A 23,051-nucleotide genomic window follows, 5' to 3' on the forward strand; every position below is an offset into this window, starting at 1 on the left:
ATTATTTCAGAATTGATGCTGGGCATGGTAGCTCATGCCTGTAATCCCAGCACTTTGGGAGGCCAAGGCAGGCAGATCACTTGCAGTCAGGAGTTCAAGACCAGCCTGGCCAACATGGTGAAACCCCATCTCTACTAAAAATACAATAATTAGCCAGACATGGTGGCGCACGCCTGTAATCCCAGCTACTCGGGAGGCTGGGGCAGGAGAATGGCTGAACCCAGGAGGCGGAGCTTGCAGTGAGCCAAGATTGCACCAGTGCACTGCAGCCTGGGCCACAGAGTAAGATTCCATCTCAAATAATAATAATATTAACAATAATTAGCCAGACATGGTGGCGCACACCTGTAATCCCAGCTACTCGGCAGGCTGAGGCAGGAGAATTTCTTGAACCTGGGAGGTGGAGGTTGCAGTGACCTGAGATTGTGCCATTGCACTCCAGCCTGGGCAACAGAGCAAGAAAAAACAAAAAATAAAAATAAAAACAAAATCGAGTGTTCATCTCTCATGTCTCCCCACCTAGGGCCACTCTCATCCTTTTTTGTTTGTTTGTTTGAGATGGGGTCTTGCTCTGTTGCCCAGACTGGAGTGCGGTGGCATGATCTTGGCTCACTGCAACCTCCACCTCCTAGGCTCAAGCAATCCTCTCCCTCAGCCTCCTGAGTAGCTGGGACCACAGGTGTGTACCTCCATGCCCGGCTAACTTTTTTGTATTTTTGTACAGACAGGGTTTCACCATGTTTCCCAGGCTGGTCCTGAACTCCTGAGCTCAAGCAATCCACCCATCTCGGCCTCCCAAAGTGCTGAGATTACAGGCATGAGCCACTGAGCCTGGCCTCTTTTTGTTTTATTATTTATTATTATTATTATTATTATAAATTTTTGAGACAGGGTCTTACTCTGTGGCCCAGGCTGGAGTGCAGTGGCACAATAATGGCCCACTGCAACCTCGACCTCCTAAGGTTGTGATCCTCCCACCTCAGCGTCCTGAGTAGCTGGGACTACAAGGCACGTGCCACCACGCCTGGCTAATTTGTGTATCTTTTGTAGAGATGCGATCTCACTATGTTGCCCAAGCTGGTCTTGAACTCCTGGGCTCAAGCAATCCACCTGCCTCATCCTCCCAAAGTATTGGAATTACAGGTATGAGGCACTGTGCCTGGCCTCATCCTTTTTAAAAAAGCATTTACATTATTTTAACAATTGCTTTTTGTTCGTTTTTGAGATGGAGTCCCACTCTGTCATCCAGGCTGTAGTGCAGTGGCACGATCTTGGCTCCCTGCAACCTCCACCTCCTGGGTTCAAGCGATTTTCCTGCCTGAGTAGCTGGGACTACTCCCCTGAGTAGCTGGGACTACCAGCGTGTGGCACCATGCCTGGCTAATTTTTTTGTGTGTATTTTTAGTAGACATGGGGTTTCACCATATTGATCAGGCTGGTCTCGAACTCCTGACCTCAGGTGATCCACTCACCTTCCTCCCAAAGTGGTGGGATTACAGGAGTGAGCCACAGTGCCCAGCCTCCTTTCACAATTAAATATAGGATTGCCCTGTGATCCCACAATTCCGCTCTTCTCATTCACATGCTCACAATAACTAAAAGTAGAGGCTCTCTGAGAGGTCCATGCACACCCATATTCCCAGCAGCATGCCAAAAGGTAGAAGCCACCAAGTGTCCACTGACAATGGGCACACACAATGTGGTCCACCCACACACTGGAATAGTCACAGCCTTAAAATGGAAGGGAATTCTAACACAAGCTACAACACGGATGGACTCTGAGGACACTGTGCTGAGTGAAGTAAGCCAGACACAAAAGGACAAGTACTGAATGATTCCACATGTACGAGTTCCCAAGAGTCATCAGATTCCGAGACAGAAGGCAGGAGGGCAGGTGCCAGGGGCTGGAGAGGACAATGGGGAGTGTTTAATGGGGACACAGTTTCCATTTGGGGAGATGAGAAATTGTGGAGGCGGATGCTGATGGCGGCTGCACAACAGTGTGAATATGCTTGGTGTGAATATGCTCAGTGTGAATATGCTCAGTGTATGTTTAGTGCAAATATGCTCACTGTGAATGTGCTCCATGTGAATATGCTCAGTGTGAATATGCTTGGTGTGAATATGGTCGGTGTGAATATGCTCGGTGTATGTTTAGTGCAAATATGCTCAGTGTGAATGTGCTCCGTGTGACTATGCTCAGTGTGAATATGCTTGGTGTGAATATGGTCAGTGTGAATATGCTTTGTGTGAATATGCTCAGTGTGAATATGCTTAGTGGCACTGAACTGTGCACTTTAAAAAATGGTTAAGAATGTAACTTGTGCCGGGCGCGGTGGCTCAAGCCTGTAATCCCAGCACTTTGGGAGGCTGAGACGGGCGGATCACGAGGTCAGGAGATCGAGACCATCCTGGCTAACACGGTGAAACCCCGTCTCTACTAAAAAATACAAAAAACTAGCCGGGCAAGGTGGCGGGCGCCTGTAGTCCCAGCTACTCAGGAGGCTGAGGCAGGAGAATGAAGTGAACCCGGGAGGCAGGGCTTGCAGTGAGCTGAGATCCGGCCACTGCACTCCAGCCTGGGCCACAGAGCGAGACTCCGTCTCAAAAAAAAAAAAAAAAAAAGAATGTAACTTGTGATGTGCCTTTTACCAGTTTTAAAAATGCATTTATATATGAATATCCATGCATGTGGGGGTATGAGCTTGTGTCTCTTCCTGTATCTGGGCCATTTCCCAGGAACCCCCCACCCCAGCCCTCATCCTCTGGAATCCTCCATGTCTTAGCCACCCCTTGTGATGGATGGGCTTGGGCTAGGTGCCCTGTTGCTGTCATCATACACGGCGCTGCCTTCCTGGACACCAGACGTGGCACTGCTGGGCTAGTGGGGCCCTCAGATGTGTGGTAACTGTCAAGAGGGCCCACCAGTGGGGCTGTTCCTATTCACCCTCTCCCCTGAGGGCTGCAATGCCAATCTCCCCATGGCCAGGCCAATGGTGGGCACTCTGTACTTAAAAAAAAAAAGAAAAAAAAAGGGTCAATCTGGGCTGGGGGCAATGAGTCACGCCTGTAATCCAGCACTTTGGGAGGCCAAGGAGAGTGGATTACTTGAGTTCAGGAATTTGAGACCAGCGTGGCCCAGATGGTGAAACCCTGTCTCTACTAAGAATAGAAAAAATTAGCCTAGTGCAGTGGCATGCACCTGTAATCCCAGCTACTCGGGAGGCTGAGGCAGGAGAATTGCTTCACCCTGGGAGTCGGAGGTTGCAGTGAGCTGAGAAAGTGCCACTGCACTCCAGCCTGGGCCATAGAGTGAGACCCTGTCTCAAAAAAACAAACAAAAAACCAAAACAAAACAACAAACAAAAAAAACCCCCACAAACAATCTGGTGGTCAAAAACTGAGATCTTGTCTTCCCACACATTTCTCTATTCAGGGGGTGGGGGCAGTCATCTCTCTGGGTGTCCGTGGCCTTTGGCACAGCTGTCTGTTCCCCTTTTCATGTGCTTTGGTCTGTTTGAAAGGCCCCTTTCATGGGCTGAATGGTGGCCCCAATAAGACGTATCCATGTTCTACTCCGCAAAACCCATGAATGTGACCTTTGATGGCAAAAGGGTGAACATGACCTTAGTGGCCAGTGTGATAGAGGCAAGGCCCCTGAGAGCAGGAGCCTCCCCTGGACTACCCAGGTGGGCCTCACAAGGGAGAACTGCCGAGAAGCAGGCATAAGGGGAGGAGGCCACGTGAGACAGAGGCAGAGATCGGAGGGAAGTGGCTGCAAGCCAAGGAACGCCTGGAGCCCCCAGATGACAAGGAAGGGTCCCCACGTAAGGTTTGGTGTTCTGGTCCTTGGGGAGGGCAGCACCTGCTGAAAAGGGGCAGCTTGAGACCCAGGGACCGCCTCAGGCCCTCACTGGCGGCCCCCAGGCAGGGGGCAACAGACCCTAACAACTCTGACCAGTGCCTGAGCCTGAAGTCCCATCTCCAGGCGCTCCCTCTTATCCTCCTGACCCTGTACCCGCCTTGCTTGGTGAGGCACTGTCCTCCCTCCTCCGACTGGCTACCAGTCAGGCAGGCACTGGTGAGGGCCGGTGTGGGCAGCCCTGCCATGCCCAGGGTCTGGGTTCTGAGGACGTGAGACTTCTCCCCATGTCCCAGATGCAGAAATTGAGACCTAGGGAGATGCGGAAATTTGGTGGACACCACAGACTTCTTGAGGAGCCCGACAAGGGTGACCTGTGGGTCTGCTGTAGCTGCCCCGTTTCTCCTGGGCTGGGCTGGGCCAGGCTGTTGGGTTGTCATGGTAAGTAACATCCGGCTGCCGCCCTCGGAGAGCCATGAGTCAGCATAGTCAGGATGGGCCAGTGATTGGCACCTTGGGGACAGCCTGGCAGGCGGGGCCTCCCTCAGGCACACCAAGGTGACCTGGCCTGAGCAGGAGGCATCCAGGCCTCACCCTGCAAGAGCTGGGCTCTGGCTTCTGTACTGAGCTTCGGGTCTGTCTCTTAAATGGGGAAGGTCCCAGGCGAATGAGGTGCCTGGAAACCCTCACCAAATTCAGAGCCTCAGAAACTCAACCAGGGCCAGCCTAAGGAGGCATCCTTCCAGGAGGCCCTGCTGTGGGGGACAACTGCTTGCCAGTGTCTCCTGGTGGGTGGGGCTGAAACAGCTGGGCCTGGGGTCCCCTGGGCCCCCCACTCCACATGAAGATGCTCCCTGGGGCAGGTTGGGGAGGAGGTGCCTGCTCCAGCAGAAGGAACCTGGGAAGGCACCTGTTCTGAGGACTTTGGGGCAGAGGCCGAAGTCCATGCCAGGCTGTGGCCAGGTCGGGCTGGCTGGCAGGAAGCCATAGGCTTCTGCACACAGCAACCCCTTCTGCAGGCCCAGGGCTCCCTCAGGGCACTGCGGCTGTGCTTGGCTGAGTCTGGGATGGTCCCTTCTCCCACCGCTGCCCCCGGCCGTTCCTCTGTTGCTCACTGGTTGCCCAGCCCTGAGTCCTGACTCAGAGCCAGGCAAGCCAAGGACCCAGCAGGGGCAGGTCAGAGGTCAGTAATATCAAGGTGTGCCTGGATGAGCCAGGCAGAGGCCAGGGGCTCCACCTACTCACCCTGGCTGCCCCCCACCCACCCCACCCCTGCCTCCCACCTTAGGGGCAAGCTTGGATCCTGGCAGCCCAGGCTGACTCAGCCTGTCCAGTGATGGGGTTGGGGGCAGCCTGGGGCATTTCGAGAGAGGGACAAGATGGGTGGGGTGGCAGGAAGCCCTGGACCTGGGACTTGGGGAAGGGGGCTCTGGCCCCATGGGTGGCCCCTTGGGGCTGGAGAGGTTTGCTGGGCAGCAGGACAGGAGCAGGGTGGGATGTCGCCTTAGTCCCAGCTCCACATAAACAGGGGCCATGAGCCTAGAGAGCAGACTGGCCAGGTAGGGCGACCTGGGGGACAGCCACCCGCAGACCCACATGCCAGGCAGCTGTGGAAGATGGTCCCAGGTGACCCTGCCAGGGAAAGCAGCAGCCGTCAGGTTCTGGGGAGTCAGCTCCTGACTCAAGGGAAAAAGCAGAATTTTAAGTGGAATCACCGTTTTGGGGGCTTTTGAAAACTGAGCTTCAGGCTGGGCGTGGTGGCTCACATCTGTAATCCCAGCAATTTGGGAGGCCAAATGGGTGGTTCACCCAAGGTCAGGAGTTCGAGACCAGCCTGGTCAACATGGTGAAACCTCATCTCTACTAAAAATACAAAAATTAGCCAGGCATGGTGGTGCATGCCTGTAATCCCAGCTACGGAGGCTGAGGCAGGAGAATCACTTGAACCTGGGAGGTGGAGATTGCAGTGAGCTGAAATCATGCCACTGTACTCCAGCCTGGGCAAGAGCAAGTCTCCGTCTCAAAAAAACAAAAAAAAACAAAAAAAACAAAAAAACAACCAAAAGAAAAAAAAAAAAAAAAAACACTGAGCTTCATTGAGGACTAACTTACATAACCTAAATACACCCATTTTTGAGGTAACTCAAGAGTTCTGACAGCAGTATATACCTGTGTAATCACTTCCATCCCTCCAAAGCGTTCCTCGGTCAATCCGCCCGCCCCAGATCCCTCCCAGGCAGTCACCGGCACTGTAGCTTTGCAGGCTCCGGAACCAGACAGAACTGGGGCCCTCCAGAGGCCGTCTTCCGTGCCTGGCTGCTTGCTGTGTGAGTTTTTTCGCTCCTTGCCCAGAAGCACCCGTGTGATGGCAGTCGACAGAAGTGTCTCAGCCACCTGTGCAGGGGGGTGCCCCAGGCCCCACCTCCCATCTCCTGGGCTGCTCCCCAAACTCCTGCCCTGACCCCAGCGCCACTCATTTTGAGTCTCCGTTCCTGCACGGGGTGAACAGCCACAGGGAGGGCAGGGGCTGGGGTGGGGCTGGACGGTGAATGTCTGCCTCCCCAGCAGGGGGCTCAGTAGGGACAAAGGAAGGGCCGGGCTAGCAGAGCTGAGGTTCTATGGCGGCACCCCCTGGCCCCCGGGACCAGAAGGGAAGCAGCCACCTTTTACCCAGGCCAGGCCGGGCGGCCGCCACAAGCCCCCACTTTCCGGCTGCCTTCCAGATGGTGGCTCTGGGCAAACCTCTCAACCACTCAGCAACTTTCTGTGACCACTCATGGCTGAGGTCCCGGAGCTGACAATGGCCTGGGCCCGGGATGGTTCCTGGGCTCCTTGGCCACTGGAGAATGACCTTCCCTTTCCTGAGACCCTGGGGAGCAGGCAGGACACAGCGGCCATGCAGGGGTGACAGAGGCCAGGTGCTGAGGTCTTGGGGGAAACCAGGCACCTGCACCCTCGGGCCTCCACAGCTCCCCGGGCTTCACGTTGAGGTCCTGCACCCAGATCATGATGTCCTTGGAACTGGGCAGCATCCACGAACCATGCGCTCCCACGGGGCAGACTCAGTGGGGGACACAAGAACCCAACTCTGTGAAGGATGCACGGCAGGTGGGTGCAAGGTCCTCACACACTTCTTACTCAAAAGGGAAAATCCAGAAATCCCCATCCCCAGAAGCCACAATGTTAACATCCCCTTTCCCCCACTTGTGCAAATCTGATCTAAAACCACCCAGCTAGGTAGTGAGGGGCACTCCACAAGCCTGTAGAGCCCTTCCTAAAAGGCATGCCGGGCACCCAGTGGACAGGACAGTGTGCAGGGCTCTCATCTCCCCAGCTGATGGGGGGTCACTGCAAAATGGCACCTGCCCCTTGGATTATGGGGTCTGACCCTGGGCAGACCAAGGCCAGGGTGCTGCTCACCCATGGGGCCACCCTGAGGCTGGGGAGCCTGAGACCAAGCTCCCCCAGGTACTTCACAGGATGGGGACGGAGGAACGGGTGCAGGAAGCACAGACGTCAGGCTCCACAGCCCTTGGGGGTATGCTGGAAAGACATTCACCTCCCAGCCTGCACCTCCCCTTCCTGCTGCTCCCAGGGAGAAGGCAGCCCACGGGTGAGCTGGAGGCGGCAGGGCAGGGCCAGCCATGTGGGGAGCAATGAGCCAGCTCCATGGCTGCCTTCTCATGACGGAGTTTCATTCACCAGTCAGCGCTGCCAAGGCTGGGATTCCCACGGTCAGGTCAAGAAGCGCCAGTGCGGCAGGTGTTTGAGTGGAGTGCCTCCTCTCACCGTGGATGGAAGATACACCGGGAAAAGCTTCAGAGAGCAGACAGACCTAATATGGGTTTTATCAGGAAGTTCTCCTCTTGGAGCCTTCTGGATCGACAAGGGAACAGTCCCACTAACTCTGAGAAATGATTCCCTCCTGGGGGAGGGAACGGTCTTCCCCTGAGCCCACAGTGAAGCTGCCTACATACAGCAGTGACTAAGGTGTAGTGGGGGCGGCTACAGCAGCCTCTGCCTCAAACTGAGCTTTCAAGGCCTCAGAAGTAAACTGTACAACCAGTCTTGGAGCCACCAATACCCAGGGCTCAACAGAGTCCAACAGGGTATACGGCACATATGAGCCGCCGGAGGGGAGCAGACGGCACCCACTTGCTTCCCCACCACATTCCCCTACAAAGAACGACATGGCACAGTGCTGACTCCATGTTTCACAACTTTAATAGAATATTCTAACTATTCTGTACAAATTGAAAACACTGTATTCAGTTACAAATGTGTTCTAAGGTTAGGCTGAGCACTCTCCACAGGCCTGGTCGGTGCGGACACGGCCATCCCCAGGCTGCTGGAGAGCGCCGTCCCCCACTTGGAAACCCCACCCACCAGCCGCCAACCGGTCACACCAAACCCAGGACCTTCAGACAGGATGAATGGTGGGGCCCAGCCGTGGGGCTACTGAGAAAGCAGGACTTGACGCTCATACGCTCAACTGAAACGCAGGACTTCCCAGCCCAGCCCCTCACTGGAGAAGATCGCCAAAACCCGGCTCCGGCAGCAGGGCGGCGCCTGCGTCACGAGGACGGGCTCGCGTCTTCAGCCCTGGTGGCAAGGAGCAGCATTTCCTCCGCACAGGCCTTGCTCCCGCTAGGAAGTGACACATCTTCCCGCTCAGGTCACCAAGGTGGTTCAGAAATGGTAAGGACGAGTGACAGCGAAAGGCCGCAGTCCTCACGGGCAAGAAGGGATAAATAAATATGAGGTGACCCGCAGCAGCTCTTGCCTGGGCTGGTGTGTCACAACCCCGACCCACCCCTTAAAAAAAGAAAATTAAGAAGCAACATCCTAAGAAGAACACAGCCTTACTCTACACAGCCCTTCTGAGATGATTAGCATGTAACAGGTGACGCAGGCTGCACACTCGGCAGATTAAGCGGCTGGAAACAGCAAGTGGGTTTCTTCGAATGAAAGGGAAGAATTCAGTCCAACTGCAGGAGGGCAGGAGAGGTTCTAGATCCTGGGAACCACATCAGACCTCGGCCCTTTTTGCCAAGTGACCCCCCCCCCACCCCGATGTGGTCTATGGGGCCCTCCCACAGGGCCCAGGCAAGTCCAGAGCTACAGGCACCAAGGCTGCAGAGGGTGCTGGACAAAACCTCCTATTTCTGAAATGCATTTCAGTTGCCACTGTACAAGTTAAGCAAAATAATAAGGAAAAAGGAAAAGTGAAAGTGAAAATCATGCACTTGAAAACGAGTTAGATGGAGTAAGCGCTGTCGACGGGACTGTGCTGCAGCAAGGACCGAGGCCCCGCCCACAGGCCTGGAGTCCCGACAGTCGGTCTGCCAGGCAGGCACCCGCCTCCGCTTCCTACTGCTGCTTGCATTCCGCCGGCTGGCTGGGTTCCTTCTGTCAATGAAAAAGACAAGGCTTGTAGAGAACAAAGCCAGCTCCATTCACCAATTAGCTCCAATCAACAACGAAAGCCAAGACTGAATGAGTTCATTCTCATTGAAAAAATGGTTACTGCAAATATACTTTTTAAAAGTATAGTGACAAGAACAAAGCTAACTCCCCCTACCCCTGCACAGTCAAAGCAGGGCTGCTTTTTTTGTTTTTAAAGCTATGCCTTGAAGCATTCAAATTCATGTCATGTTCGGCAGGAGGGTTCTGGGGCTCCCTGGGGTGGTGGAGCTCCAGGAGGCTGCCCATTAAAGGGCTGGGAAGCAGCCGGCACTCCTGCCCACACAGAGCACAGTGCGCTCAACACGGGCAGCTCCACCCAGGAAGGCCACCGCGGAGGCCACCCCTCTTGGTGCCGACAGTCCTCATTTCTCAAGGGCACATCTGTCTCAGGGTAGGCCGGACCCTTGGCGCTCATGGACAGCAAATCTCTCCTCTAGCAGGTTCCTGCTCTTTGTACTACCAGATTGTGCCCCAGCAGATCCATCCTCTCTGGTGGCCTGTACTGCACCAACAAATGATGAGCTGCCACTCCCAAGAGCTCCGTCTGTCACTCACTCTTAACAGTCTCACCAAGGGGGAATGCTATCCTTCCAGTAACGGCATTCGGGAAACATGATTCCCCTCCCAGAGGAATGGATTAACTCCAATATTATCTAACACAGAGATCTTGTACTCTTTAAACCACATCCAGCAACTCCATGAATTTGTGTGGAGGCCAACAATAGCCTAAGAAATATGACATGATCTTGCTAATGCTCCTGAGCTAGTAACTTCATGGACCTATAACCTGTGATTTCTGGCCAAGATTACAAATTGCTCTTAATCCAGCGTGCCTATGGAACCCAAGAACTTGGACTGTATGGGGCAGAAAGACCCCTGGGTCACCATAAATGACATCTTCCATGGTATAAGCTGGGTTAACGTAACTGACATCTTTCATGGTATAAGCTGAGGCTACGGTTCATTCTTTGGGAAATCACATTTAAGGGAGAGTCAAAAAAATATGTATAAAAGATGAAAAAAAAAATCAATAACCTTGAACCCTAGTCTAGGCTCCCAATCTCAGCCACCCCACAGGCTGCCTAAAGAGCCTGGCTGAGACAAAATGACGCTGACCAAAAACCCTCACCAAAAAGATCAACTGAGACCTGTCAATCTGACATTCAAGGGTAGACTGAAGGTGGCCCAGTGTATTAGCCAAGGGCACTGAGCCACTGGCCTTAAGAGTGTGGAGAATGCAGGGCGCCCTGGGCAGGTGCAGTGAGGGGAGGAGTGGAACAAGCAGTGTGCCTCCACCAAGGGACATGCCTAGAAAATGGGAGGTCAGTAAAGGAGCTGTGCAGGGATGGGGAAGACTGGGGCTGGTAACCGGGTGACAGACTCCATCTTTATGTGCATTTAAGTTATGCAAATACTATGTCATGTCATACACAGGATTTTAGAATTTCTCCTGCCACAGATTGAGCGTCCCAAATCCCAAATCTGAGGCACTCCAAAATCTGGAACCCAAGACAAAGAAAATGCTCACGGGAGGATTCCAGATTTGGAATGCTCAACCAGAAATAAATCTAAATTATCCTATGTTGCAGAAATGATGTAACAGGCATTTTCAACCATGAGAATGTAGTATTCATCTGTCCTAAATAAAGCCAATATCCTGCGTGAAGACTTCTAGAGGGAATAGAGTCCACATAGAACAGACTCTCAAGACTGGTGTCATGACCCACTGCCTTGTTGGAGGGGAGTGGGCCAGGTACCTGGCTCTGGGAAGAGCTGCCTCCCCCGTGCCTGAGGGCACAGCCCCCTCTGGGCAGGAAGGCAGCACATGGCCCACCCCTGCCAGGCTTTGGTGCTCACACAGCACGCTGGAGCTTCTGCAAGTGACTGACAGTTTTAGAGGTGAATTTTACATATGAGACACCAATTGTTTTCAGCCTGTGATACATGCCAAAAAAACCACAAAAAAACAAAACTGCACCTAAACTCCTAAACTGAAGCATCCTTCATCTTATGTCATAAATTTTAATGATGGTTGGGTCATTAATCGACGCTAAGATTATCAAGGGAGGGGGAGGTGGCATTTTAAAACGTACCAACTAATAGGAAAAAAACCTCATGTCTCATGGGACCATTTAAAAGGTAGGGTTTAACAGATGACACTCGACCTGAGAAAGGCAACAAACACATGCCACTGACACACTCGACCACAGCTGTGCTGCTGAAGAAGCCCCAAGTGCCCAGAGCTCTATGGCTGAAGAGGCAGTGGCCTCAGGGTAACACTCCTTGGGGTTGCTACTGTCACACCCTGCCCTTCTCTTCCAGGGATGCATGCTGAAATACGGACAGGTGGCATGCACCGGGGATGCTCTTCAAAAGAGCTGGTGGCATGGGAGGAGTGGGTGAGGGTACAGGTGGAACAGGAGTGGCTAAGTGCTTCAGACATGAGGGGACAACGGGAATTAACGGCAGCTAGACACAATTTTAAACATACAGGCAAATTCTCAAACCTGTCCCTGGAAAACAAAATCGTTCCAAGAGCTGCATCTGCCCTATGTACGCATCAGTTTCCCATGAAAGCAGCCTACATGAGGAAGACAGGGAGACGGTGGTGCTAAGACCTCGAGGACATCTGGTCTATGGGCTGCCAGGATCATGCTGCCGTTCCATGCTGAGACCCTTAAAATCGGAGTGCCCACATACCCCGGCATGCAGAGGCCCTGCTACGGTCACGGGGTTTCTCACGGCACCTCTTGTTCCCACCTCTCTGCTTTCTCCCACGACATCCCAAGAGTGCCACGAGTGAACGGGTCTCGTCACGGGCAAGGGCCTCTGTCTACTTACAGCCTCCTGTCAGCCATTCCAGGACAGGGCAGAGCTACAGGGACTGAAGAAAGTGGGGGGTGGGAAAGAGCTTCCAGGCTTACTGACACTCACTTTAATCTACAACTGGTTCTTGCTTCATTCAATTAGAGAATTCTCCGCCAACCTCACAACAGTACTTTTTAGTGCTGACACCAAAACAGATGCCAGCTAACACTGCAGATAAAAAATGCTGGCACAGTAAAAGCTGTTACCCCTCTGTGTACCTATCGGTCTGCACAAAACATGAATTCAAAAAGTATAGATATTCAACAGACACGTGCTGGTAATGACAGTGGGCTGATTTCAACTGCCACAGTGTGTGTTCTGGGCACATCTGGGCCCAGTGTGTTATGCGCTCTGCAAGGACTGCTTGCTTATGGTGGCCTGTGTGCGCAACCCTACAGACTGCTAACCATCCAGGGCCCTCTTGCTGGAAAGCAGTACCATCAGCAATGAAAATAACACCCAAGTTATATCTTTGCTACCTGGTTAGCAAGAAACACTGGGCTCAGAAAGCAGGGACCAAATCTAGGTTTGGTTCATTGATTTTAAAAGTACATGTAACAGACACCTGTACAAAAAGTGTTCTTCAGAAAGCCCTATGTCAAACCTGTGACACAGTGAGTGTGCCTGGACAGCAACTCCCTCTTTATTCAAAGTCAAAACAATGCATTGTATAATAGTATAGATCAGAAGTTTGGAAGTTAGGTATGAATGGAATTCCACCTTACCTAGAAACGTATGAATGATTAACAGACAAAAATTACACCTAAATGGGGAAAAAAATTGAAAGGAACTGTCAGCATGAAAGAAAATGAAATGCACAAAATTATACAGGAGGCAACGGCCACAATTTCTCATGATACAAAAGGGCTGCAAGATACTGAACTCGGGGTGAACAACTTCAACACCAGATCATACTTTCAAAACGGGCAGAAGCATGATTTTTGCTTTTATCAGACTGCCCCCAATACTAAAACCTCCCTTCCTTCCTTGTTTTCTTTTGCTTGCACAGACTCTAACACTGCCCATCTCTTTGGAAGGTGCATGTGACAGGGATAGCAGGCTTGGCCTTATCCCAGCCACACATGCCCGGCCCTCTCTGAACTTCATTCACACCATTAGCCTGAACATGTTTTTAGTCCTTTCTCCCCCAGCCAACAAAACCTATCAGTGGTCTCATGGCGTGTTAGCCTGTAATCCACCACGTCACGTTCTCTATAATGGCTGGTGAGAATGCTCTTTTAGAAACCTGGGACGTGAAAGGAGACTCAAGGTTCTCCAAGGTGACAGAAGGAAGCAGAACAAACAACAGAGGGGAGGAAAAGAGACGCCGAGGCACAGAATACAGGGAGGGGGAGAGACAAGTACAAGGACAGAGGCAGCTGTGCGCGGAGTCTGAGGAGGTGGCCCTGCCAATTGCCCCCAGTCCTTGCTTTACAACTGCAACCTTGAAAGCGTCCATTCAGCGCCCACAGGGCGGAAACATGGCCCAATAAACACACGTGGCCCTTGGGTCCATCAGACACCCTGCAGAGCAGTGATGGGCAGCATTTATTCCCCCAGCGTTGTTCACGGGCTGACTGACAGCCCTCATCTTCCCTGTCCCTACACTGTGATCCACGCAAGGCAGACCCAGGCCTTGGTCTCCTACAGCCCTCACCGCCCACCACCATGGTGCTGAGCACAGGTACACTTTGAGCACAGAGACCTCCCACATCAACAGGCCAACCTTTAGAAGATGAACATTTCCATGGGCATATTATTCCCAGAGGAGTCTTTAAAAGACACATTCTCAAAAAAGTTTTAAAAGCTCTTCTCCCATCCCTTCCCTGAAGGAACCACAACTGTGAACACGCATTCATGGGAATAGCTGGTTTCAACCAACTGATGACAGAGCCAGGATATCAGACTGACAGCTTAGTGCACACTCCAAAAAACAAGGGTAAAAACAAGCAAAAAACATCTGGTCGGACAGAGACACATTACAAAAACACCAGGTAACATTAGTATTCTGACAGCCCATAATATACTTAATTTTAAGAGGCAAGGGAACTACACATTTCATGTTTTATGAGAGGAAACTCTTATGACAGCTGTAGGATGACATCTAAGCAGTTCTGATTTTAAAATGTGTCAAATGGTCAAAGTACCTTAAGTTACTCTGAGACCACAAATAAAAATCTAAATTTGCAGGTAAAATTAATGGCGTTGCCCACTCATTTCCAACTCAGTTTTCTTTAGTAAAGCTTCCCAATATATTTTAAATTATCTGAGACAGGTGAGATATTTAGACACACCATCTGGGCATGCCCAGCTCAAGTGCAACTGTCAAATGATGCCCACAACCCCATTATTCTGCTCCTTAACAAAAAGAGCCCCCAAGTCCCTTCTCTGCACCTTTTCCAAACACGCACAAAGAAAAGTTTATGTTGTCAGTTAAATCATTACCTTACCTTAAAAGAATGAAACACTGGGAAAGTCAAGTTGCTCCACTGAGGAGTCTATGTAACTAAGACACAGCCTGAGATAGCTGGAAAAGCTTCTACTGAACATGTACACTCAACACTCAAATTATATACACAGTGCCTGAATAATCATTCCAGTATTTTTCTGACACATTTTAAACTTTCTAATTAGGGAATAATGAATACTGTTAACACTACTGCCTCAAAGTGGGGAACATTTTTAAAAGTCTAAGAGTGTAGCATAATAAGTAGGTCTGGGTGGCCCCAAAGTTACCAACCTTGGGGTTAATTTCTGCATCATCCTCGTCTTCTCCCTCCTCGTCACCTTCTAATTCCTATATTTAAAAAGTGAGAGAATTAGCTGGAATGACAAGATTTAAACTCTTGTGGCATTCACAATCCACAAACACATGGAGCAATACACTGCCTTAGACGGAAATCAATTACTGCTACCCACAAGTGACTCATCACTTCCTCTGGACACTTAGAATTATTTCTAGGTATCTTTTTGTTCTCACAGACAGCCCTAAAAGAAACACAATTCTGAAAAAGTAGATTTTGTTAAATGATTATTTTCTAAGATACATTTTCATAAGCCAACTGCAGGGTCAAAAACTGTCACAGCATTCGCTATGCATCTCTGCTTAGTGTTTTAAGAACACCGTGAGAGTCAAAGACAGCGTCACAAAAAGCGGGCGCACCACAGCCCTGAGCCCATAGCCTTCAAGAAGAGAAAGCCAAAAAACAACTTCAGGGAGGTAAGTGGCACTGCATGAACCTGTCTCTTACCTCCTCTTCTCCTTCTTCACCTTCTTCAAACTGGAAAAACACAGAAAAACATTTTTAAGTTTACAAAACATGACAGCAGCCTGCCCGAGACACCAGTCCCATCAAATGACTCACTGATCAAGCCTAAGAGAAGTAGAAAGTTCAGCCACGCTGCCTGCTGGGCCTCGCTCGGCTGAGGAGTCATTTGCTTGTGTGCAATGCATTTTAAAAGCACGCCAGGAAATTGAAAGTCATGCAAAACAAGGAATAGGATAGGAAGCTGGTCAGCCAGGCTGTACACTAGACACAGTTGGGAACCTGGCACCACAGCTCTGCCCTGAGTGTTCTCACACCAAGGAGCAGGCACACAGGAAAAGATTTTTGTAAACCAATGAATTTGCTTTCCTTAAATTTTTTCCAAGGCTGATCTAACCAGTAGCATAACGTTATTGGATACAGGAACCTGGGTATCATTTTACATCTCACACAAAGGGAAACAAAAACTTAGTAGAAATATATTAAAACTTTGGCGTTTAATCTTTAAACACTAAGGTGCTCAAAGGTGAACCTCCAACATTAGTCAATTGTCTTGAATCAGTTTCTCCTACATCCAAAGACATCATTGGTCAGACTGAAAATCAAGTTTCAAACATGAAACTTACATTAAAAGCAAAACCACCTTATCACTACTGGTTGCATAACCAGGGTAGTACACTGAAAATGCAGTTTCGTTTATCAACATTTCCCTTTTTGTTGAGCTCACACCATGTATTCCTTAGAGCCAACTTCAGTGGAACTTAGAAGGATCTTACTGTGCTGGTGTGGAGTTCACACAGTTTGCACAGCCTCCTGGCACCACGCAGCAGCCAGGATGAGACGTGACCACAGTGCAGCACCCTTTCCCTCTGAGGATCCTAACTGGCATCAGACAGGGAAAGACTTCTTAATAATCTTCCATTTCAGGTCAGATCCCAACGGGCCTCCAGCAGGCTCCAGGGCCTACTCCAAAGCTCTAAGGACAGCATTTCGCCCTTGAGGGGCTGTGCACGGGGGCTGCTCCAGATGCATCACCCACCTGGGCAGGTGGGACTTTTTATGCCAACACTTACTGTGTCATTGCTCTGTACCAGGTGCTATGTTAACGGCTATGTTCAGGTGCCATGTTAAGGGCTTAACAAGTAACCAGAGTCTTCACCATGAGCTCTACTTACAGCTGAGGAAACTGAAGCTTAAGGAGGTGGTGGAGCTACTAAGGGGAAGAGTGGGGATGTGAGTCTAAGCAGTCTAATCTGAGCTGGCACTTCTAGCCTCTAAATGACACTGCTTATCAGTAGTGCCTGTGCTGAACATATTATGAATGAAATACACATTTACTATAAGCAAATGTGGCACAGTGCTCACCAGTAGTACAGACACCGCATATAAGTAAACAAATAGCACACATGCATATTCAAGTCTTTTAAACTGATGGGTGTATGATCAAAAAAGTTTGAGATAAGCTTTCCAATGTGTAGCCACTAGCCCTTAGCTCACTATTTAAACTTAAACTAATGTAAATGAAATGTTCAGTTCCTCAGTCACAGCAGCCGTATTTTACTTCAAGTCCTCAAGTGGTCAGTTCTACTGCGCTGGACCAAGCAGGCAGAAGCTAGTTCCATCAACAGAGAAAGTTCTATTGGAAAGTGCTGGTCTAGAATCTGTAAAACTATGTCTTGGCAGCTACCTGACTGTCCATGTTCCCTGACCTACAATCACCTCCCAGCCTAGGGATGAGCCAGCAAGTTGAGTTTTAGAAGTTAAACAAACAGTCTCAGACCTAACAGCTGACAAAGAGCACACTGGCCTATTCTCCCCACTGGTGGAACTCAGTACAATGGGAGGGGTGTGAGATGTTGGTCTTTACTGCCACAGGGGGCTAAGGCCCTTGAACCCACCTAAGCTCTTGCCGCCCTGTCTGAAGCCCCAACGGGCCAGCCCTTCTTAGAAAAGAAACCTAGCGCAGCCACAAAACCTAAGAGCTCCACAAGCAAGAGACTGTCATCTAGAACATACTTCCAGTAACATTCTATAAAACAAAACTTTATTTTCCACAGATCAAGAAGACTTGAAGCTGCCTGAACCTTGGGTGAGGATGGTGGGAGTTTCTGAGCGGTGCACGGGCTGTGCGCCCGCAAGTTCTGACCATGGAAGAGCTGGCTTCCCTCAAGCCCAGAAAGGAAAGTGACATGCAATCTTGTTGTTTTCTTGGGAGCATGGGTCTTTTGCCTTTTTACCTAATTAGACAGAAGTTCAGGAATTTCTATTTCTTTTGGGTTGATGAAATACAGGCTAGCATGAGTCCACTGTCAATAAATGTTTGCTGTGGTCAGACCTCCATGAAAGAGATTTTCCCCATGTTTAGAAGTTCCCTGAAGCTTAGGTTTTTAGAGAATACTGTTGAATCACTAGGCAGGGCTCACATAGGAAACTGGCAATCACCTCTGAAACTGCCTCACAGATTCCTGCTTTTTCTGCTGTTCCTCAGACTTCTCCTCTTCAAGTATATTCCCCTCACAATAAGGACAGCAGCTTAGACTACATATCTGACTGATGATGCCATAAAAAGATTAGGCATGGGGGTTTCCCAAGCCACAATTCAGGGCCACTCTGCACCAACAGAGATAAGCACCCAGGTGGGAGCCCCCCTTCCCCGAGCCTCATACATTGTCATCATCCTCTATGGCCTCCCCAGTGAAGTACAGCACAGCCCGCGGGACTATCCGCTCACGGAAAAAGTGTCCAATTTCAAAATCGGAGGCTAATGTGAATTCAGAATCTTCATCCTGAGGAGGAAAAACCCACGTGTTAACTCATTTTAATGGGATAAAAACATTCGCTTCACCACCCTCAGCTAAACATCAGCCCCTCACTTACGATTTACTTGACTTAAAACACCAAACTCCTGCACTGCTGGGGGACAGCCACTAGACACTCAAAGCCCCTTTAAAACAACTTCAAGTAGCTTTAAAGAGCTACTGAAGCAAAATGGCCGAGCAAGTGGGAATTGAGGGCCCCACAGCTCCATCACTTGCCCAAAGGTCTCACTCAGAGTAGGGGGTATCAGAGTCTCACATATGGGGAACGGGCAGTATTAAAGCACTACAGGTTTGCTACTGAAACCAACATATGAAACACGTACTTTTACTTTTCTATCACCCAGGTTGGAGTGCAGTGGTGCAATCACAGCTCACTACAGCCTCAAGCTCCTGGGCCCCAGTGACCCTGGAACTACACAGTGCACCACCATCTCCAACTAATTTATTATTTTATCTTTTGAGACAGAGTCTCCCTCTGTCACCCGATGGAATACACTGGTGCGATCTCAGCTCACTGCAACCTTCTCCTCTCAGGTTCAAGTGATTCTCCTGCTTCAGCCTCCCGAGTAGCTGAGATTATAGGCGCTGCCACCATGTCCAGCCAGTTTTTTGTTTTTTTTTTTGTATTTTAAGCAGAAACGGGGTTTCACCATATTGGCCAGACTGGTCTTGAACTCCTGACCTCTGGTGATCCACTCACCTTGGCCTCCCAAAATGCTGGGATTACAGGCGTCAGTCACTGTGTTTGGCCAGTTATTTTATTTGGTTTTAATTTTTTGTAGAAATGCGGCTGTGCTATGTTGCCCAGGCTGATCTCAAACTCCTGGACTCACGCAGTCCTCCCACCTCAGCCTCCCAAAGCATTAAGATTACAGGCATACGCAATCCATACACAGCCAGGACTGGACTTTTTTAAACAAGCAGACAAGTAGACATTCACTCAGGAGAGACTTCAATAGGAAAATTAGACTATTAACAACAAATCTTACCAGTGATTCTCCATCCCCGGATGCTAGGAAAAAAAAAAAAGACAAAATATATTTAAGTTACAGTGACAAGTCCCAGAATTTTAAAGCCCACACAGGAGAAAGCTGTGCTGGTACACAAAATGTAACATTTTTCACCTTGAGGTTTAAACTAGAAATCCCCAAAGCCTTGCATCTCCTGACAGACATCTTCGCAAGCTCCATCCACCACTTCTGAAGCTGGCCTGAGTGCCTCTATGCCCCCCTCCCCTCTCCTCCATCATGTGCCATGGGCTGGCACTCAAGCTTGAGAAAATCATTTTGAGAGGGTTAATATATTAACAGGAGGAAAGGCAAACAGCCCCCAGGCTATGGCCATGTGGCCATTCAGTGCATTTGTGCTTTATGGGGAAATTTAACTCATGTCCTGCAGAACTATACGTGATGGTGCAGGAGAGAAAGAGAAAGTCCTTAAGCCTTATAAGCTGTGAGTGTTACTGAGGCACTCCATCTCAGCGAGGCAGAAACTGCATTTCTAACTGTTTGGAGAGTGCTGATATGCCCACCAGTGCCCCCTGTAGAGTGGCGCAGCTCCTCAGTGAAAGCTGATGCTTAGACGAGCTAAGCACACCAACACAGACAGGGACTTCTAACCACACTCAATGAAGCCATGCAACATTCAAATGGTACACAATCCAACCCCCTGATTTTAGAAACATTTACTACAAGACCCTGACCTTCATCAGGAGTTGAATGTTTACTCTGCTTAGTCTCATACCTGCCTTTTCAATCTTCACTGGGCTCTTCTGAGTCTCTCTTCCCATTAAGCAACCACAACCCTGGCAGCACTTGCTGTTTGCTGCTGAGATACGAGCGTTGGGTGTGTAAACACCACCCATGAGCAAGGCGGAGCTCCCAAGCCTCGGTGTGCCAGCATCACCCGGGGGTTTAAGACATGGGTTAGGGGCATGGCTGGGTGTCTAAACGCTGGAGCAGCATGCTCCCCAGGGCACTCTGGCCGGGGTCGTGAATCAGCACAAGGACTCTGAGCACTCATACTTCTGGACTGGCTTTGTAGCTTTAAGGACAAAGACGGAGCTGGACTCACTAGCTAATGCCTCCTTCACTTCATACCACAGGAGTTCATTTTGTCTGTTCCTTCACTACCCCATTACCTACTCCCTACCCATCCTCAATTTTTGTCATAGCACTTACCATTTGGTATTATGTGTTTGATTACTTTAAAAGTGGCTTTATTAATGGGATTTCCATACCACAAAAGGCATACACTCTAAATGTACAACTTTATGACTTTCAGTGTGTTAACTTTAGAGTTGTGCAACCATACTATAAAAGTTTTAGAACCTACCGAAAAAAAAAAAAGCACTTAAAAATTCCCTTGAGTCCACTATCAACTCCATTTTTATCCTAAAAATTATAATAATAATAATTATTTTTTTTTTTTGAGGCGGAGTCTTGCGCTGTCTCCCAGGCTAGAGTGCAATGACACAATCTCAGCTCACAGCAAGTTCTGCCCCCTGGGTTCATGCCATTCCCCTGCCTCAGCCTCCCCAGCAGCTGGGACTACAGATGCCCGCCACCACGCCTGGCTGATTTTTTGTATTTTTAGTAGAGACGGGGTTTCACCATGTTAGCCAGGATGGTCTCAATCTCCTGACCTCGCGATCCACCCGCCTCGGCCTCCCAAAGTGCTGGGATTACAGGCATGAGCTACCGCGCCCAACAAAAAATTATTTTTAAATCAGTTTTAAGAAAACTTCCTACACAAAGTCAGTGATTCCAGAAAGTAAAGCCCCCCTGCTTCATGGTGAATTCACAATCTCCAATATGCCCAACCCAAATGTCTAAAAGGAATCTTGCAAAAGAAAATGAAATGTGGGCCGGGCGCGGTGGCTCAAGCCTGTAATCCCAGCACTTTGGGAGGCCGAGACGGGCGGATCACGAGGTCAGGAGATCGAGACCATCCTGGCTAACACGGTGAAACCCCGTCTCTACTAAAAAATACAAAAAACTAGCCGGGCGAGGTGGCGGGTGCCTGTAGTCCCAGCTACTCGGGAGGCTGAGGCAGGAGAATGGCGTGAACCCGGGAGGCGGAGCTTGCAGTGAGCTGAGATCCGGCCACTGCACTCTAGCCTGGGCGACAGAGCGAGACTCCGTCTCAAAAAAAAAAAAAAAAGAAAATGAAATGTAGTATCTAATTTTATGACTGCTCTCATTCCCCAAACCATATATATTTGCATCTTCTATATTCAGTCTAATTGCAGAAAATAGGCACCACAATTAAAATAACGAACTGAACTCTGAAGGGTGGCCTGATAAATAAGGGTGCTAAGCTCAGAGACAAAAATTAAAAAAAATCAAACACTCAGATTGGAGAAGAGAGCCGCCCTGTGGCCCCACATACAACACTAACTGATTATCTGCAGCAGGGGATGGCATCTCTTCACTTCAAATTATGTTTTTGTTCATGGAAACTAAAGAGAATATGGGTATTTTAACACTGACAAGTAGTTTGAACTTCACATTCTCTCACCATTAGGAAATTATATGAAAAATCCCAAGTAATTTACTCTCAAAATCAACTGGTCAATCTTTACTAGTTCAAAGGTCTCATCTTTATTTTACCACTTAGGAAAATTTAAATAAATAAATAAATGCAAGCAGCTTCCAAGCTGTGATTCTGCCAATGTTTTTCAAAACTGAAAGTCCCAACTACTTGTGTTTCTCACAATATATAAATTCCAAAAACTTCTATCAAACTGTGCATAAAATAAAATTACAAGGAAAGGGGGACTAAGCAGATGATCCAAAAGCAGCGCAACTAGAACCAGTGTACAGCAGTAACGGGTACCTGGAGAGCAAACCCAGCAGCTCTCCGAGGCTGGGAGTGGTCTCTGGGGGGTGCAAAACAGACACAACAGAGGGGCAGAAATGCCAGCTGGTGGAGAAGGGTGCTTCAGGTAAGGAAGCAGCCCAGGTGCAAACACTCTATTCAGTTTTATTAAAACAGAACTGCAAGTTTTTGCCTGGGCTGCAGCCAAGCAGAGTAAAGCTCTTCCCTTTCCTGCAGAAGATGACAATCCTACTCTTACTGTCCTAGCTACCTCTGCCCCCCACAATAAACTTGCCAGCGCACCAACAGAACAGCCTGGGACACAGCAATGTACCCCTACTGACCACACTTGCCTGAAAGAACAAGACTAAAGTCTCTGGGTGTTAGGAATCTATCAGGTGACCAAAATTATTTTATACAAGTACATAATGAATATTAACAACCAACAGACTTGCCTTTCAGTGGATTGAAGAAGTTGAAAAAGGACTCATTGGGTACTTGTTTCGTAATTGTTCTAACAGTGCCTCGACCCTTATGTTTCTGCTTTTTCTTGATGGTTTTGACAGTAACATTCTTTCCTTTCTTCCAGTCAATGGTACACCTACCAGGACAAGACAGCTGTCAGGCAGGAAGCAAACCACAGCTCTATGCCAAACCTGCAAAACTAAATAAAACCAATCTGCAAACCAAATACAATGGCCCATGAAGTTCATCTGGAGGTTGGCAAAAGAGAAATGGCCTGGTCCTCTTTCAACTTGGGTGTGACCACTGCCTCACACTTTAGACTTCTGGAACAATGGTATTATTTTCCCAAGACATTTCATCAGGACTCCGAAATGTGTATTCTGTGGCAAAGCCCTTGTGTCAAGTCTGCACGATGCACAACAACTTGTCCGCGGCTTCCCAAGGAAGCAGGAGTTGCTGCTGCTGTTCAAGGCAGCCAAGTGAGCA

The 23,051-nt window shown here is 49.4% G+C and overlaps 1 protein-coding gene across 3 annotated transcripts in view; it reads right to left on the reverse strand.

The window, feature by feature from the left end:
* Positions 1–8,064: 8,064 nt before the first annotated feature.
* NAP1L4 (nucleosome assembly protein 1-like 4) overlaps positions 8,065–23,051 on the reverse strand; it is a 54,046-nt gene continuing 39,059 nt past the window's right edge. For 2 of the 3 annotated variants that reach the window (XM_011930109.1, XM_011930110.1), the window contains 6 exons: positions 22,556–22,701; positions 19,271–19,293; positions 18,129–18,248; positions 15,448–15,477; positions 14,937–14,993; positions 8,065–9,271 (listed from right to left, as the gene is read on the reverse strand). In XM_011930109.1, the coding sequence (XP_011785499.1) occupies positions 9,233–9,271; positions 14,937–14,993; positions 15,448–15,477; positions 18,129–18,248; positions 19,271–19,293; positions 22,556–22,701 (415 nt within the window). In that variant the 3' untranslated portion in view covers positions 8,065–9,232. Of the gene's footprint in view, positions 9,272–12,921; positions 12,960–14,936; positions 14,994–15,447; positions 15,478–18,128; positions 18,249–19,270; positions 19,294–22,555; positions 22,702–23,051 lie in introns of all 3 variants that reach the window. The other variant, XM_011930111.1, reaches the window with a different exon arrangement.

The sequence above is a fragment of the Colobus angolensis genome, unplaced genomic scaffold (genome assembly GCF_000951035.1).
Source record: "Colobus angolensis palliatus isolate OR3802 unplaced genomic scaffold, Cang.pa_1.0 Scaffold84, whole genome shotgun sequence".
Lineage (NCBI taxonomy): Eukaryota > Metazoa > Chordata > Mammalia > Primates > Cercopithecidae > Colobus > Colobus angolensis.